General features: G+C 50.1%; 4 protein-coding genes and 1 pseudogene across 5 annotated transcripts, besides 1 other annotated feature; 2 read left to right on the top strand and 3 right to left on the bottom strand.

Moving 5' to 3' along the window:
- Nucleotides 1-44: 44 nt before the first annotated feature.
- NCS57_01342900 lies at nt 45-1,909 on the top strand (annotated as a pseudogene). Its single transcript has 5 exons — nt 45-785; nt 836-1,324; nt 1,372-1,547; nt 1,597-1,831; nt 1,883-1,909.
- Nucleotides 45-1,909: a sequence feature.
- A 1,143-nt stretch (nt 1,910-3,052) lies between these two features.
- NCS57_01342800 (HET domain-containing protein) lies at nt 3,053-7,615 on the bottom strand (the record flags this gene model as incomplete). Its single annotated transcript, XM_053063065.1, has 5 exons — nt 3,053-5,113; nt 5,768-6,416; nt 6,465-6,535; nt 6,590-6,626; nt 7,179-7,615. The coding sequence occupies 5 exons, from the start codon at nt 7,613-7,615 to the stop codon at nt 3,053-3,055; spliced, it is 3,255 nt and encodes a 1,084-aa protein (XP_052907960.1).
- A 986-nt stretch (nt 7,616-8,601) lies between these two features.
- On the top strand, nt 8,602-9,578 carry NCS57_01342700 (uncharacterized protein; the record flags this gene model as incomplete). The annotated part of the gene is made up of 2 exons (XM_053063064.1): nt 8,602-8,986; nt 9,037-9,578. 2 exons carry the CDS (start codon nt 8,602-8,604, stop codon nt 9,576-9,578), a joined length of 927 nt encoding a protein of 308 aa, XP_052907959.1.
- Nucleotides 9,579-10,331: 753 nt separating this feature from the next.
- On the bottom strand, nt 10,332-12,212 carry NCS57_01342600 (HET domain-containing protein; the record flags this gene model as incomplete). Its single annotated transcript, XM_053063063.1, has 1 exon — nt 10,332-12,212. One exon carries the CDS (start codon nt 12,210-12,212, stop codon nt 10,332-10,334), a length of 1,881 nt encoding a protein of 626 aa, XP_052907958.1.
- Nucleotides 12,213-16,672: 4,460 nt separating this feature from the next.
- NCS57_01342500 (Aa-trans domain-containing protein) lies at nt 16,673-18,133 on the bottom strand (the record flags this gene model as incomplete). The annotated part of the gene is made up of 1 exon (XM_053063062.1): nt 16,673-18,133. One exon carries the CDS (start codon nt 18,131-18,133, stop codon nt 16,673-16,675), a length of 1,461 nt encoding a protein of 486 aa, XP_052907957.1.
- Between the last annotated feature and the right edge of the window lie 248 nt (nt 18,134-18,381).

The following is an 18,381-nucleotide window of genomic DNA, read 5'->3' as shown; positions in this document are numbered from 1 at the left end:
CTCTCAAGTTTCAACCTTGACTCGTTACTGAACTCTATTCAGCGACAAGGCGAGAAGGGCTCAAACATTCAATACTCCAGGGTCTCTTACCACCCCACCCCCTTTTCTCCAATTTCGTTACCATGTCGCCACAAGACGCCAAAACTACCGGCGCTCAATTGCCTGACGAGAAGCGCTCCGCCAAGGCCGCCGAGGCCGAGGAGAATATCGCCATGAGCAAGCTCGAGTCCATCACACCTGGTGAGGTGGTTGAGCTCGATGCCACCGAGACCTTTCTTCGCGAACACAACTTTACCAATGAGTACATTGAGGAGCTCATGAGCGACGCGGATCTCAACAAGCGGTTGATCCGCAAGGTCGACATGGTGCTCCTTCCGCTTCTCATGGGAACCTATATGCTGCAGTACATCGACAAGACAACAATGGCCTACTCTGCCGTGTTTGATCTCTTCACCGACACCGGCATCTCGTCAGATCAATACAGTTGGTTCGCAAGCATTTTTTACTTCGCTTATATGGTCGCGGAGTATCCCTGGCTCTTCCTCGCGCAAAAGACGCGCATGGGCATGGTCATTTCCGGCTGCGTTCTGGCCTGGGGCAGCGTTCTCATGCTGACGGCTGCTGGACACAACTTTGGTGGTCTCGCTGCTTGCCGATTCTTCCTCGGTGTTTTTGAGGCACCTATTACTACCTGTTTCATGATGATTGTTTCCATGTGGTATACACGTGAGCAGCAACCGTTCCGAGCCGGTATCTTCTATTGTTGCAATGGAGTGGGCAGTATGGTGAGATACATTCGCAACTCCTAATTGGACGATACTGACAAGATACATAGATCGGCGGCATTCTCACCTTCGGCATCGGGCAGATTAACGGCTTTCCCATCTGGAAAGCAGTCTTCCTCGTCTGCGGTGGCATGACGATCGTGTGGGGTCTTATCCTCCTCTTCTTCCTCCCCGACAGCATCCTCACAGCCAAGCGATTCACCCTCGAAGAGCGCGCTCTCCTGATCGGCCGCGGTCGTCTCGCCCGAACCGGAATTCTCAACCAGACCATCAAGTGGTACCAAGTCCGTGAGGCCTTTATCGATCCCCAGGTCTGGCTTCTTTTCCTGTTCATGCTTCTCAACGAGGTCATCAACGGAGGAATCGCCAACTTCGGAAAGCTCATCATCAAGGGCGTTGTGCACGATCCTCTCCAGACTGTTGCGCTTGGTATCCCTCAGGGAGCTTTCCAGGTGTTTTACATCCTCTCGGGCACATACCTTGCTTCTCGCATCAAGAACTGGCGAACCATCATCATGATGATCTACCTGCTGCCCACCGTAAGTTTATGAACACTGCATTTCGTCTTTATCTAACCACGTGATAGGTTGTCGGTGTCTGCCTCATGTGGAAGCTTGATCGTAGTCACAAGGTCGGCGTTCTCTTCAGCTACTACATTGTCGGTGCCTTTGTTACTTCTCTTGTCCTGGCGATGCAGATGCCAGCTACCAACCTCGGTGGCTACACCAAGCGTATCACTGCCTCTGCCATGGTCTTCATCGCGTAAGTCTCACTGCCCAATGAAGTGGAAGTTCAGCTAACCCTTCTTTAGTTACTGCGCCGGTAACATCATCGGTCCTCACGCCTTCCTGGGCAGGGAGGCACCCAACTATCAGACTGGCTGCATCACTATTCTTGGCTGCTCCGTTGGTCAAGTCCTGGTTGCCATTACTCTCCGACTTCTGTTGATCAGCCGCAATAAGCGACGTGATGCTGCCATGGCCGCTATCGGAGAGGTTGATACCGACGCCGCGGCTACCGAGGGAGCTGATATCACTGACTTTGAGGTAAGAGCTCTACGCAGCTGTGCATCACGCTTGTACTGACCAGTGCTTCAGAACCCTCACTTCCGATACGTCTTGTAAGACGGAGATGCTTGGATGATTAATGGCTTTAGTAGTGAACCTATGATTAGAACTTAGACGTAATGAAACGCGATACCATAACCTAAAACTTTGCTGTGATGTTACAGTCTATGCTACTTATCCACTGGATGGGTTCTGTCGCGGGTTTTAAATGTCGTACTGTGTAGCCGTGTCGGTCTCCCACCAGGTCAGTAATAAGTACACGTATTTCTAGGATAGTTCCGGAGACCAAGCCCCGACCGTCATTTCCTGTCAATAGTCCAAGCTTTCCCCTTAGCCCCTGAGACTCGCTACTTCGGCAAAACTTATGAAGCCGACATTCAGTGATCCCTTGCCCCACCCTCCTCTGTGCAAGCCAGCAGTAGGCCCGTGGTTATCTGATGAGCGACACGCGGCTCAGCCATGACGACCTAACTGTCTCGCTCCACCGTGAATAAGCTGTTGACTAAGAGTGCATAACAGTGCTGGCTAATTCAAAAAAAATGTGCAGTGGTTGAGCGGCCTTTCCCTCGTTTCACTGGAAGCTTGTGACACCTTTTCACAGGCCGGGCGACAGCCAGCCACGGCTTCAAGATGCACTGCCAACCCACTGACAAGATATCCCTGAGTCCAAGACTCTGTCTCTTATCTACAAATAAGCCCCTTGTCGAGCGTGTTGATGTAATTGGCCAACCAATACTCGAGTCCCGCCCAGATTCTAAACACCCACGCCAGCACATCGATACGAGACGTCTCTATAGGTATACGACTAAATCACCGTCAGAACAACAAAACACGATGCCATTCGCCAAATCAAAAGTTACCCACACGATCGAAAGGGATCGCATATTTGACGAGTAAAGACTTCAGAGCGCTCTGATATAGATTTATGGGACGAACTTTCAGGTCCAGAAGAACGTCGATGCCTGGGTTATTGTGACAAACAACAAGTCCCCTAAGAACTTGAGCACAAAATTGCAGCTGGATGGTGTGATTGCGATGTAATGCTTAGCTGAGGTAGATTCGAACCAAACAAAAGATCAAGTCGAGGTTGCTTTCACTTATTCGCTCTACTCTCTCGCGCTCTGTGAGCATGGAATTTAGTCATGAATGCACCTTTTCTATATAACTAATGATAAGCCCAACGCCTACCTCAACCAGGGGTTATAATAAATTTTCCACCACACCTTCTACATCGCTTTTGACGTTCTGTTCCAGCAACCCCGATGGCCACGGAAGGACGACATTGTATGCCGTAACGCCCTCGAAGAAACATAGACCCAGAACCCATTTCTTCGTATACAAATGACACGGTCCGTCGAGGCCTTTATCTCCCGTTTCAACTCCAAGGGAAACATGATGATCGAGGTCGTTGCCGTAGTACTCGTCGCTCTCGTTTGTTTCAGACCAAAGCGAGGTAAATACGTGCGTGACGGACTGGTCATCCAAACTGCCTGCTTTCGGCCCGGTTATAAAAATTCCACGATGGACAGTGATACTCCCACTACTGTCGCAAAGACGGCCGAGTGATAGCCCTTCATCCGCATCCATGGCTCTTACCAACTCTCTGGCCATCATCCTGCGATATCTGAGGCCGAACGAGCCTTCATCTTCAATCATGGCGTCTTCGTCGAGGAACGCCTTCAAATCATTGATCAGATTCGTGTAGCTCTTGCGTTTATTTGCCTTCAAAAGCTCCATGAGTTGTAGTAGGCGTGTCCTGTGGTAGTCGGGCAGTTGCTGCTGTCCTCTCTGACTCTCTTGCGATAACCGCGGCGACGACCTCGGCGCTTTGAGCGGCTCTTCTAGTTTCCACAAGTGGCCCGTCGTTTTAATGCCGTCAGTTCTGAGTTGCACATCGACAAAACGGCAGCCCTTGTTGAAGGTGAGACTTCTTTCACCTTGAGGTGCCCGGAAGCCATCAAAGAAGAGATCGTGAATGCAATCAATAGGACTCGCAGGAATAGCTGAGTCATTCCTCAAAATTTCTCCGTTTAATAGTCGCAGTGCTATAATTGAGAGACTGAGAGTAACGCCCTTTTTGCTCTTTTCCTGTAACATGGTGCTTTTGAGACGTGTTGCATATTGACAACAGTTGGCGATGATGGCCAGAAGATCCCAGGGCTCCGTGACTCCTCTGGCGAGGACATCTGAGACGATGATGCCGGACATTGAGGTCGACTTTTGAAGTAGCAATGTATACTTTCCAGCAGTTCTCAATATGTGTTGGATCTTCTCTTCGTCCCCCTTCGCCTTCTTGGTGAGATTATTAAAGGCGAGACAGAACTTGGTCGCATTCTCAGAAAACCTGACCGACTGAACACTCAATTCTCCAGGGATGAGATTGAACAGCGCCTTTCCTGAGTGACGGAATATTCGTTTTGGCTTCTCTAGGTCTGGGCTGTGATGAATGAGGAGCGTCATTTTCAACCCGGCACGATAATTCTCCTGAAATGTCCACGCTCGCGACCACCACTTGTCTGTGGTGATTTCGTAGAGTAGCTGCAGAGCCTCCTGAGCTTTCTCGGATGTCGTTGTCTCTCTCAGCTGGAACTCCCCATCCACGCATTCCACCAGTTGGCCTTTGAGTATGGCAGCGAGAGTTGCCATTTCACTCTCTTTATTAATCGGCCGTCCAAGAAGAGCAACGGGATGGTCGCTGAGTGAGTAAACTCGGTCCATGGCATCCAATGCGTGTTGCTTCTTGTTGCATGCCTCATGCTTACACGTCGGCTGCTGGCAGACCTTTTGAGGAATGCTGTGCCGATCGATCCACAGTAACGGAACCTGATGCCGTTGCATGTATCTCGTGATGCGTTCCAGTACAGAGTTACGCACGCTGGAGTGGTACGCATTCTTTCTGTCCCTCGTTTCGATAATATGACCCTCCTCTTTTGGATTTTGAACTTCGGTTTCTGATGCTTCCCAGGTATAAGACAACGCCACGAAATTGCTGTCGTTGAAGGCGTTGATCTCTTGTCGGTACCAAAAGGGCTCTTCGTCGGCGTCGGCGGACTCTTTCTGTTTCAAAGAGCCGAGTTTCCTTTTTTTCGATTGCCTACGACCGAGGCATTCGAGATTCTCGACGATCCATATCATCTTCTGTTGGGGAATGCGGCATTCCTGGATGTCCAACAGGAGGGGAATCAGGCCAGATTCTTCGACTGAGGGAGGCCCCTCGGGGTCCCCTGAAGGACCTCGTTTTGGCGCCATATCTTGAGCCAACTAGGCGGCATATTAGGGGCTCATATCGATGAGAAACGGCGTCGTGCGATGAGATTTGTGAGATTTTCTGCCAGAACTCGCCAACGGCGAAAGTTTAGTTTCGTCATGGACCGCGTCACGGTCCACCAATCACAGGCGGGCATGAAATTACAGGAGAGACCGTCAGCCAGAGCTTCTCGCTTGGTCAGGGAATACGAGAATGTTGGCAAAAATGGTGACACAACATTTCGTGTATAGGACTTGGATACAGATATGTGCAACTATTCCTTGAAACCAGCTCAGTCTGCTTGACCATAGCCCATCTCACCACCCATTAACCCAAGCTCCAGGCATGCGATTAGGACACCTCTGCCCAGTCTTTCGCAACTTCCGCATTTGCCTCCGTTCAAATCGACTTTCCATAAGATAACAAGCCCAGTCGAGGCCAGCAATCTGCTGTTTTATCACATCCGATTGCCAGGGCCCGCTCAAGCCGCCCATGATGGTCCTGGCTAAGGTAGGGCAGAAGGGCCAGGGTGAGGAGCCATCCGGACCTCTCCGTCCCAAAGGGTCTTTCCAGGCTCTGTGCATCTCCAATTCATTCGAGCATTCCAACTGAACTCTATAAATCTCTACCCTTTGGAAATGAGGAAACTCCAAAAGCAGCTCTCGTACCGGGCATATGCCATCGATCTCTTGAGTCCAGCATGGCACACGCCTACCTCCGAACTCTTGGATGGCAAATATCTTGCGGAACCCTGTACCAATATCTGTGCCCTTCTGGAACCACGTCGCAGTACAGTGCTCAATTTCGACATCAAGATACTGCTCAATGTCAACACCAACTCGTTCCAACAAGTCTAGCCAGAGGCGACATCGTTCCATGGCCATTTGAGACGAATCTGCTGAGGCAAGTATTCTGTGAACGGCACTGAGCCCTTCAAGTTCTTTCAACTGTCGTTCATCCAGCCAGGTTTTCGTATGGATGTCGACACCATTCGACAACACGTCAATAAGGATGGGAGCCCAGTCGTCCAGAATGTTATACCGCTGCGAATTGTGCCACAGTTCAAACGTACTCACAAGATATGAGTAAAGACACAAGTTGAAGGGCTTCCACCTGTCCGAAAGGCGTTGTTTGCAATAATCAACATAAGTCTTGACATCGCGGGCTGGCGAGGAGATGGCAATGAGCATGGTTGAAAACTCGCCGGGGGTAAGTGCATCGCCTCTCAAATCAACGTAGTCAAAGGCCAGTTGTTTCAGTCCATAGTAAACACCAGCAGAAACGAGCGGAGGTGCCGGCGATATGTGACTCGAAGTCCTATACTTGTCAGCTTGATAACTGGTACTGCATAAAACCCCGACGAACCTTTGAAGCGAATCTGGTAGATGTTCAACGAGAAATCGGCAGACATCATTGGCATTGTACAAGATAGCATACTATTAGACAATCAGTTGCATTACTAAGACATGCGTAGACTTGGTTGATCCTACCCCGTAGAAAGTTGTCTCGTCGTCGGCATTCTCCCAGCTGCTCCATGTCACAGTTGAGAATGAGGTGAGTAAGCCTTTGCAAAAGTAATCTCTCACAGTTTTCGCGTCATCATAGAGAAGGGCGACGACTAGCCGATCCCCCATCTCACTTGCTCCGGGGGCTAAGTCGATAACATGTGGGAAGTGGAGGGAGATCGACAAGGGAGAGAGTGACCCTCGCCGAACCGACAGTTTGACGTATAGCTTCAACATTGGAATGGCTGCTAAGAAGGACAGATCTTGGTCGGTTTTCGGAGAGTCGGTCTCGCTAGATCTAGGAGTTGTCTTGAGAGTTTTCTTTGTTTGAAGGTAACCGAGTGTGCTCCAGCCCCGTCGCCACCGCGTAACGTGAGTATCTGAGCTGTCTTTGTATGATGAGAATATGCGGTTCCGATGCGAAACAGAGACTCTTTCTTCCGATCGGCCCTCTACCACGGAAGGAGCAGATATTAGGGCATGACCTTTACTAGGCAGAGCCGAAGGCCTCATATTCGCAGCCCTACGAAGTCGTTGGATTAGCCCTGGCTTTCTGCTTATGACAAATACTCACAGGATATTAGTAGTCATGTGTAGTTGAAGTGAAGACAGAGATCGATCCAGATCATCACTACACTGCCGGATCTGGGCTCTGTGTTGCAGAAATAAGCTGCCAACTGTGGCCAAAGAGGCGCGCCCATTCTTGTGACGGGCCGTGACTTTGCGAACAGCATCGTACGCAAGAGATACTTTGTCGCGGCAGTCTCCAATAGCTTTGTACAACTTGTTCAAAAGCGTGGCCTCCCATGGGTTTCGGATTTCATCAAAGTTGGCTAGGACAACTTCGAGCGAGTGGCAGACTGCCTCAATGTCGTCGAGCTTATCCGAGAGGACTGCAAGGTCTTTGGCGGCAGACTTGTAATCGGCAATCAGCTTCTTGATGGCGGTCGTCGTTTGCATCAGCTGCATCGCCAGGGAGACGACGCCGAATGCGAGGGAAGCGGGATCCATCTTGAGACGCAAAAGAGGTTGAAGGATTGAGTCGTAAAGAGCGGAAGTCAAGTGTGAGAATGAGAAGAAAGGCATAGCAGGCTGTGCAAAACGCGCGGGCGGGGCAAACCACGACCTGCAGTCCAGCCTGCTGCCATCAGTCAGCCTGAAGCCTCACTCCTTGACGCCCTTGGCACATTTCATGCAGGCTGACGTGGCTGAGTCCCAGTCTCTCCCACACTGGCCATGCTCGCAGATTAGGGTCCGGTGTAGTGGTCCAAGAAAAACGTCACATTTCGCAAGTGCTCTACCTTTGTCACCATCGTATTGAAGTGCCGGGGTGCACTTGAAAATCACATTTACTCTTCTTCCAGAGACACCGGCACCTAGACCAAGAAAAAATAGCATACTATAGGGAGGCAACGAGAACTTTGCTAAGGTAAAGGGCGTAATTTACAGTAGAATAAATAAATATACATATAAAGTAAATAAATTATACTCTAAAGCTTATATACAATCTTAGATTTATAATCATAAGCCTTCTATGCTATGGTTCTGCGAATTACAATGAGCCTAAAGACTTCTTGAACCGTCAGAGGAACCGGCATCATCACTTAGATGAAGTCAACAACGCTCTAGAAGGTTATATTTTGACAACCACAATAGTAACGTACCATTTCTTGTTGAGAAATAGCCAATCAAGACCATCAACGAGTCTCAAAAGCACAAGAGCGCCTGATTAGCGCCTTTGAGTGCCCTCGAGTTTCAGGCCAAAACACACCCTGAATGCATAGCCACACCTGCTCGCACAGCCAACCAACATGGGTCCCGATGACCTTCCAAGTAGAGAAAATGGTGATATCCGTTAAATGCATAATCAACTTCAGTATTACTCATTCGCCGGATCCTTCGAGTAGGATTGATGATATCATTTACAAAGCACCGACCTCTCCCGATTTTGATCCTACTTTTAAAATCATTTCGCAGGAATTGACGAGTGAGACACAATGTCGTCCACCCAACTTAAGGTTGAGGTCGAAAACGCACCAGACTTTGCTGACGACGTAGTCGACATTCTCAATTCAGTGCTCGCCGCCAAGTCGACACCCGTCCAAGCCGCCAAGGCCTTGGACTCTCTTTGCACCGATGAATCGGACCCGGCAATTTTTCTTGCGCTTTTTTGGGAATTGTTTCATCCGCTAACTCGCCAAATTCCCTATGATAGTCAAGACCAGGACCTTTTGGCAGCTGTTGTTCAGGCGCTTGACGAGTTGCCTCCCAGGATAGTGACATTCAAAGCGGGATGGGGCGAAACTGCTGATCATGCTGGCCCTCTCTGGGAGAACCTAAGAGAGACTGTGGCTGCCCATTTTTACGATACCTTTGGTGACTGTAAGTTCTGCTCATCCACAAACAACGCAGCTAACAGTGTTGTGTGCAAGCTGATCTCCCTGTTTCGGGCGAAGGATACCGAAAGCAGCGGAAGCTCAATCTTAACGCATTTGCGGCAAGAGTTACGCCACTACTCAATCTTTCCACCGAGATGTACTTTCTATGGGCCATGGTCGACGGGCTGGAAGGCACCATGACGTTTGTCTGGGGTGCCCCAGATGTGATAAACGAGGACCCTGCCGCAGTCCACGAATATGATATCAAGGCTGCTGCGGCCTGGATGATCCACGCAGCTCATGTCTTTTACGGACGAGATGAGGAGGTTCGCGGCGGTGGAGGCGGCCCGTTGTGGATGCTTCCTAAGAAAGAAGGATTGAGACTACGGCGCAAATACAAAGGAAAAAATGGACTATGCCCTCTGAGATGGCAATTATGGAAGGACAGACTCGCTGTCTTCCGAGATACCGAGGCTTTGGATGCACACCTTCGAAAAGAAGCCGGAGATGCGTATGCTGCCATGGAAACAGCCGAGACATTGGCAGAGCCCGAAGACATAGGAACGGACGAAAAAAAGCACAATGAGGGCTCATAAATGACATTTCAAATGCAACTACCGCCTGGTTGTTATGCATAGTAACACGAGTCTTATATTCCAGGGCGTGGCAGAGTCTTCGTGGAAGATATTATATACTAGGACGGGAAGTGGTCAAGAGTAACTCTATGCTTGCTAAAAATTAAGTAATATTATTTATAACTCCTATCTCTTAATTAGTAAATAGCCTATAAAGAGAAACATAGCAGCTATCTGTTAAGAGGGAGTTCCTCTTACTTAAGAGCATAAAGTAATATTGTGATTTAAATCCTTAAAAAATCTAATAAAAATAAAACAAAAAAGGGCCTGACCGGGGATTGAACCCGGGACCTCGCCTATTCTCTTTGAAAGAGCTGGGAATTCTCCCGAAAGGCAAATCCCTGGAATCTTGTTAATTGCGAATCTCATGATGGGTGAACAGTCGACTTACTACCACTAGACCATCAGGCCGCTCGTTGGCAGCGGGCACAACCTTTCCAGCAAATAAACTGATTGGAGTTTAGCGCGCGCTAAGCTTTAGTGCGCTCGCGCTTATTTTCAGGAGCCTGTTCCCATTGCGCGAAAAGAGAAGCAAAGTCATGTCGCGCAAGGAGCTTGAGTTGAGATTTCTTCAGTTTGTGCGGCAGATCTTCCCAAAGTTACAAACAACACCTGGAACTAGATATGCGTATTGTTATGGTGACTTCGTAGTCGACAAAATTTTCCACCGACCTTCAGTCAACCAGTCTTTGTCCCAGCAGCCCATTCCCATTATCAGTGAATCTCAAACTCCTCTCTAAACTCCGTAAAGGTCTGATCTAATAGATACTCTCGGGTTGACTTAGCTAATAAATATTCTTTAAACTCCCCATGCATAATCCCATCCACATACGCATCCCCCACAAAGGTAAACCCCCCGCCATCTCGCGGGCGCAAGATAATCGGCGACCCTAGTCCCCAGATCAGAGTAACCAAATCACCAGGTCGAACCATCTTATATCCAAGCCCAAGCATGCTCTTAGTTGTCTTGAAGAGAGTCCTCTTGTGATTAAGATCCCTCTCGTTTTCCTGAAGTCTCTTGCGAGCATTTGCAAGCTGTGCCGAAAAGTCGTCGAGCTTTGGGGGCTTGTTCCAGAAATCTCGCAGATCTTGGATAAATTTTGTTTGTTCTGAAGTCAAGGTACCAGCATCAATGGAACTCCGGCGCATGACTTTGCGGACCAAAGCTGCAGTATCTTCGCTCATGGAGGCGTTTATTCTCCTGTACCAATGAGGTGCCAGAAGAACTCGCCATATGTAGTCCTCTCCAGGGCCAGTCTCAGTTCCAAGATTCATGAAACCACAAATCGACTGTAGCCTTGACTCAGAGTTTGCGCGATTCATAGCTAGGTGGTCTGTGTCATGGATTTCTTTGTGTGGTTGCAAGACTTCGGTGATGAGATCAACTCGACTCCCATAGCAACGAAGAATTCCGAGGCTGTCGTCGGAGCTGGTCCGAGTGACAAGAGGCACCGGAATTGGCGGGGCCGCATCGAATAACATGGATACGTTGATTGCATCTTCTGTGATGCCATTTGTCCCCATCTCTCGCCAGTCGGGCACCCAAGAAGGCAAGTCATCAACCCCCTCCTCTTTTGGAACGCAGCTGTCGAGCTTGAACGCCCCCCAGAACCTGTCATTGTTCTCGATAAACGCTCTCGTCGTGGCAGTGAAAACTTCAGCCATGCTCGCTCTGTAGTCTACACGAATACCCAGACGATCGTTGTCCGTAGTGACGCCCAGTAGTCCAAAAACAATATCTCTCGGGTCCGTAGCCGAGTAAAATGGACGATCTGGAGGGGCCATGCCGTTGAAGAGGAGGCTGTCTAGAGGTATCTTGTCCCCCCGAAGCTTCTGGGTGCGTATTTCCATAGCCAAATTGTGGGAAAAGTTACTGTGCAAGCCCCTGCCAAAGTCTCTCGTTTCGGGGCTGTGAAAACGATAGCCAGTGTAGCAATAATCCACGACTTCCAGAGTGGCTTCAAGCATACTCAATGGCATAGTTTTGGTGCCACACACGATGACGACCTCTTTCGCAAGAGCAACTTCTTGATTGATCCAGATCCGGTGCCAGTAATCTCTTTCCATCAGTCCCTGCATTCCGGCGGCAACGCCCTCGTCATCATGATCTTTGCCTCGGAGATCTGGCTCGTGGAGGACATCGTGTATAAAGCGAGCATATTCCAATACATCACCATCTGTCCCTGTATAATCCTTGTAGGAAGCTGGGTTATTGAGGTAATCAATGACCCTGTCATCCCTGGGCAGCAAATCCAATACCGCAAGCTTCAGGGCTGTTGGGCCTATGCGAGAGATAAAGTCCATCGCTGCGTCACTCCCATTTGAGCCTGGGCCCAACCAAGAGTATACGCAATCTGCATTGCTAAATATGGCTCCCATAAGGCCGACTTGATAGCTCTTTTCATCGAGATCAGACTGCTGAATGCATATTGAGTCGACCCACAGCCAGTCATGCATGCCATTTTCTCGTAGCTGCGCGAGTCCAGCGTGGAGATTTCGACCGATTTTGAAGGAAGAGTTATTCAGGTTGATCTCGATTGTGTCTGAGACATCTCCCCACACGTAGGATAGAGCCGAATAGCTGGTCTCGCTCATGGAGGCATGGCGCAGCTCGAGAGAAAGGCAAGGCTCTGAACTAGAGGGTTCATGGAGGCGGACAAGCCTAATTTCCGAGTTTTCTCTTGGTAGTGGATCGTAAAGAAACATGATGCAGGCGATATCATCTCAGGAGGAGACTCGAGGTGGTGGTGTGACTGGCAAGAGGGTTGCTCATGGTGCGTCAATTAATCAAGATCCTAGCTGTAAGCACAGGCAGCAATATGCACGTAACCCGCACATTTGGGTCCACAAGGCTCCTAGTTCATCTTTCTGCTCCCCAAAGCGAATGGTCCATGTAGAACTTTTAGTTGGAAGTATCCATGATAAATGCAGGAATAAGAGCTTATCCCTATGTTTCGTCGTCTTTTGGCGTTAGACATGAAATCGCAGAGAATCAAGATATTGATACCTTGTGTCAGTCGCGATAGGCTATGCCTAATCTAACTTTAATCTTACGTGATGGGAGCCACAGGCATCACTATTAGACTGAAAAGACTGCGGCAGTCAACGAGAATTTTAAGCTGGTGGTATATTGCCGAACGTAGAAAAAGTAAAGATGCCCTTCATGGCTGTGACAACCTCGATAGCAGTTATTGAAATGAGAGCTAAAATGTACTGAAAAACTGCAACTATGCGAGAGGTCGAAGGACCTGTAGAGTGGAGTACTCTTATCTCGTCCACAGCATCTCATAAAGGCCGACTATCAACTCGTCAAGCTCGGTAGCAAAAACAGGATTTTTAATAAACATATGACCGAATATTTTCTAACGCCACAAGGGGAAAGGCCTCATACCGCTGCTCTGCTTAATCAACTTCTTTAAGGGTTGCATTATGGCCCCAAAACATCTCTCAACAGCTGGATTCACGGGTGGGAACAACAATGAGAACGAGAGGTTCAGCAATAACCTCATCAAGACCCTCGCGTGGTCAAGGGGTTGGGATGTGCCGCAGCCCCAGCAGCCCCGGCAGCCCTCAGCTCCTCACAGGTAGGAGCAACATGAGCACAAAAGGTTTAGCAATAACTTTATTAAGACCCTCGCGGAAGGTCAGGGGTTAGAACGCGCCGCAGCCAGCTTATTAGCCTTCCCCATAAGCATACCCAGGATAAGAATTAAGTAGGCATCTATCTTCCCAGAGTCTACATATCTCATCAGCATAGTCATCAGTCACTCGAAACTAAGAGCTTACCGGTCTAAGCAGTTCGAATGATATCATATCTCTGAAGAATTAAGGGGATAATACACTTCTAGATTAAGGTTAGGTTATTAAAACCGCAAAAGTTCACCTTCCCCAGCATAACGGAGTACAAGGCTCGCGTCCTGATGCCAATTGGATCAATATTCTGGGGTCAGCAATAGTCATTAGCACTGCAATCATGTGGAGCCAGCTCGCCCTTTTATGGTAGCTAAGTAACCCAAGGAACCAGACAAGGAATCAGACATCATTGAAGAGGCAAAGGGCAGAAATGCGCATTCGTTCCCTCTGAGCCTTTCCCGCGCCATCTGGCCAGATCATAGAGGTGCCTGGCATGAATTGGGGTAATGTTTAAATCCAGTAGTCAGTCGGTAGAGATATCAGGGCCCATAAAGCTTTGCGTCCTCGCTCGACTTGTAGGCGGCGATGGCCAGGTCTGGGATGATTTTGATGGGGAACTTGTCATCAAAGAGGATCGTTTCGGGGCATTGGTTGGCGCGATCGTAAAACTTAGGGAGCTTGCAGTTGCCCAATCGCGTTGACTTCGATCTTTGGAATGATCTGCCTGTGGGACGGCGATCGTTCCCTTCGCTGGGCTCCTTCGAATGCCATCACCTTACGGCTGTAATGTTGTTAGTTTTGGTGACCGAACAAGTCCGACGGGCTTCAATCATACCTTGACGAACACCTTGGCCGTGGAAAAGACAAGGTCGTCGGGGGGGTGATGTTGCGAAAGAAGGGCGGAAGGGAGGGTGACTTCGTCACGCGACAGCCGAAGACTCTGTGCGAGTGAGTTTTGGAAGCTGCTTCTGCGAGTCTCTTCTCGGCTTTGGGCTAGAGAGATGATGGCTCGGTTCTCGTTCAAGCTCTTCTTGCCACCACCTAGCTTTTCGGGACACCCCTTCAGGTATTGTACAGTGGCGGGGTACTTCTTAGCCGCCGTTGACCCGACCTCATTTGACCGTCATAGAAGAGAGTGGATGGTGGTTTATGAAGAACGGACGCCTGTTCGCCCGTAGCTTGCTGTTGATGGAGCCCACCATGTCCGCCCTGGCCATGAGGCTCACTCGCATTCGCTCGGCATGAGGGTTGAACTTCAGTCCCCTCTAAACACCTAATTCCCTTAGTCGTGACAATCGCGGGTCATGGTATCGGGATTTTCGGGCCCCACGTGTCGTGTGGAAGGTTTGGAAAGGTCCCGTTCCGGGGAGTGTGTCTCGACTTCGGACTTGAGTCTCGTTGCGGCAGCAGGGGTGTCTGCTTGGGAGTCACGACGTCAGTTTCGATAAGAGCGAGGTCAACGAGTGGCAAAATACGTAGTGGACTCGGCGTTGTGCGGTTGCTCCGGATGATCATCGCCCGCAAGTTGGATGTGAAGAGTGGAAGGCGCCGGGGTGGTTGCGCTGTACTTTGGAGCAATTCCTCCGGTGTTGATAGAACACATGATTCTGCCTGACCACATCCAGTCCAACGTAAATGCTCGCTGTTGCTTGGTAGAACTCAACGGTGGCATCGGCGCGCAGGCTACACACAATTCATCTCGGAGAGTTATTACTTAACTTGGTGCTAAGTGGAATTTCGACTTCAACGTCCGGTATTCGCCCACACCCGTGTCTGCCTCCCTCCCTCACCGACCGTCTAACGTGCAGAGGGTTCCTTCTTTCCCTCTTTCCTTCCTAGCAGCACGCAGAACGACCCCAGACCGGTCGATGTATTGCTCAACATGTCGACGGTTTGTCTGGTGATTCTATTGCTGGTAATAGGGTCTGAAATATGAATGCTAACTCTTTGCAGTTCGCAGCCATTGAGCGAACGGCGATGAAAGAGGCCCCTTCTCGGAGGACTGCCAACACCGAACAACCAGACCTGTACCCAGTACACACCCATCAGAGAATAGGCACGGGACTCGTGATCGATGAAGCCTTGTAGAACAGATAAATGGATCCAGGCATTGGAGGAGTTGGAAACGCTACCTTGAAGCATCATCCCATCATACCCTCTCATATGAGTAAGAAGATGTCCTCTACGACCTTCAAATATTGACCTACTCCATTAGGCATATCACTATCACACCTAACTTCGGTTCCAACGTCCATATCAACAGGCGACAAATGAACCGATCGCGGCCCCGACATATCCTTTTCCGATACCAACGCCAACGGTCTCGAACATTTCCCTCCTACGAGAGTATTCCACCATCCCCAACAGTTGCGGTACCGAGCCAAGAGCAGATTTGGTGGAACAGGGACGCAGGGCACGCCACTCACTACCACACGCCTACGCGGGCAACGCCCGCTGTATTACCGGAGACGGCCTTGGCGGCGAGATACTGCAATAATCCTCGGTACTCTACATCCTTATCCCAGAATACCACTGGCGATATTGCATCCTTATCAAGTGTGACGACTAACATGCGATAGGTACAAGGATGTTGGCCGAGAAGGAGGCCTACAAGGGCTGCCGGCCGGCAAATGATCGAGCTTGTCCGGGTCACCACACAAGTGAGTGCTTATGCATGCATTCCCGTCCCACAAAGCGGCCGAGTTCTGTATCGTCTCTATCAACCTTTCATGCGACCCCTCTATCACTGGCTTCGGCATCCCATTTCATAGGGAGGAGACCATTGACGGCTAGATCAACAAAGACGAACCGATTCATAGGCAGCAGCGGCAACAGGGGCAGTAGGGGCAGCAGGGGCAGCAGGGGCAGCAGGGGCAGCAGGGGCAGCAGGGGCAGCAGGGGCAGGGGCAGCAAGGGTTAACCCAACCCCAATCCAGAAGTTTACTATCCCCTTAATTCTCTAGGGACACGATGTCATTGGATCTCCAGGGGGAGCTGTGGCGGGAGCTAGGGATGCGGCGCGTTCCAATAGCCTGGCCTTTCAAGAGGGTCCCGATGAGGTTACTGCCGAACCGCTGGTTCTCATTGTTGTCCCCACCCGTGAACTTGCCATTCAAATCCTGAACGAGGCGCGTAAGTTTTGCTACCGAACCATGCTACGACCTAGTGTTATCTACAGAGGTATTCTGATCCGTGAGCAGATTGGTCTACTAGGCAAGGGCTGCGATGCGCTTATCAGAACCCCAGGACGCCTAGTCGACTTCATCCAGTGTCCTAAATACCTTACCCGTGAACTTGCTATTCAAATCTTCAATAACGAGGCAGTGCAGCAAGCAATGTCAATTACAAACTTTCAATCATTACTTTCATTTCCCTTCTATATCGTGAGAGAGTCTACTATGTACATATACAAGGTTCGCCTTTTATACAACAGAGTTGTCACCGCAAGAAAAGGCGCCCCTGACCGAGCTCTTGTCGTCATCGAAAATGGCAATCAACTCGGAAATTGAAGACCACAAACCGGCAGCATTCATGAAAACGGATTGGACGATGAGAAGACCGTTGATAATGCTCAGAGTGATCTTCTTCCAGTCCTTGGTAAGGTTACCCCAGTTGAGGTGGAACCAGAAGATGGCGCTCAGACCAAAAGTGAACCAAGCGATCGTTGTCGCCGAGGAGATGGAGAGGATGGAATCAAAGATGGGGATGGCGTTGGAAATCACCCACACGATGATCCAGTAAAGGGTCACGCAAGCCACCCAGATGCCCCAGGACTTGAAGCTCTTGTCGGTGACCTGGTCTGTGGCCTTGATGGCTCGCATAACCACAACGTACATGTACTTGATACCGGTGTGTCCGAAGGCCATAGCTGTGGCAAAGACAGCAGGCAAGACAACACCGTAGGCAGCCATAGCAGGGATCTTTGGTGCGGAACCGAGGGCTGGCGAGGTGGTATATTCTCCGGCAAGACAGTAGATGGCAATAGCCACAATGGTATAAAGAGTGATAGAAAAGACCTCGAGGCAAGCCAGGGCCATAGGGAAGTCCTTGCTTGGGTTCTTCATCTCGGCCATATACGAGACGAAGCTGATGTTGCCGGCATAGGCGTAGCAGATCTTGAGACAGGCGTTAAGACCTTGACGGAAGGTAGGGTGGCCGATGATTTCGATTTCCTTTTCCCAGCCAGGAGGGGCCTGGGAGGGCTGTGCAACACCAAGACCAATCATGACGATAAGCGCAGCGGCCATGATGCTGATGGTAGAGGGAATACCGGACTGCGACACAAACTGGACGGTACGGGGAAGGCAGAGAACCCAGCAAGCGACAACGGCAATACTAACGAAGCCGACTGTGCATATGGCGTGGTTGCTGAGCGTATTAAACGAGACGGAGAGGGTAACACTAGCAGAGGCGCAAGTCATCATGACTTTGATCATTAATCCAATACCTGCAATTATTTCAAGTGGCCTGCCAGCAACGATACCGCACATGTCGACGACGTTGACAACATGGGGATAGCGCCGGTAGAACTGGAGCAACTCGAAAGCAGTGTAGGCAGAGAGAGAACCAAGACCGATGATGGCGATGACGCCGGGGACGACACCGAGAACCTTGAGGCAGCCGGGGAGAGACAGAACGCCAAGGCCGACCTGGTTGGTGACCAGGACGAAGACGGTGTCCCATCGACCGAGTGTTCGGTAGTTCTTGCCGCCTTGGTTGAAGATGTTTTGTACGGGCTCGTCCGATTGTTCTTTGGTCTCCATGATGTCGCCGCCTTCGTTGACAGTGTTGATGTCATCGGCGCCTTGGAGGGAGTACTGGCGTTGTCTCTCGGGAGCGGCCATCTCGCCTTGAGACTTGTCTTGTTTGTTGTCCGTGGACATTGTGTGTGAGTGTGGGTGTGTGGCAGGTAGATGGAGGATGCTGTGAGGCTCGACCGAGGGGGAGAGTGTGATTCGCCTGAGTGTACAAGGCGTCAGGGGAACCAGCCTCCCAACAAAGGTAGTTAAGGACAAAGAGGGGAAGGGGCTCGAGGTAGAAGAGGGTCAATCACGTCAATGGGGATGTGACTTAGAGTTGGGAGGACCGCAGGAACCTTAAGCGGAGGAGGCGTCATCCAATATATACACGT

This window comes from Fusarium keratoplasticum, chromosome 11 (genome assembly GCF_025433545.1).
Source record: "Fusarium keratoplasticum isolate Fu6.1 chromosome 11, whole genome shotgun sequence".
In the NCBI taxonomy this organism is placed as follows: domain Eukaryota; kingdom Fungi; phylum Ascomycota; class Sordariomycetes; order Hypocreales; family Nectriaceae; genus Fusarium; species Fusarium keratoplasticum.
Note: the sequence above shows the minus strand (reverse complement) of the source record. Positions and strands in the feature narration are given on the sequence as shown.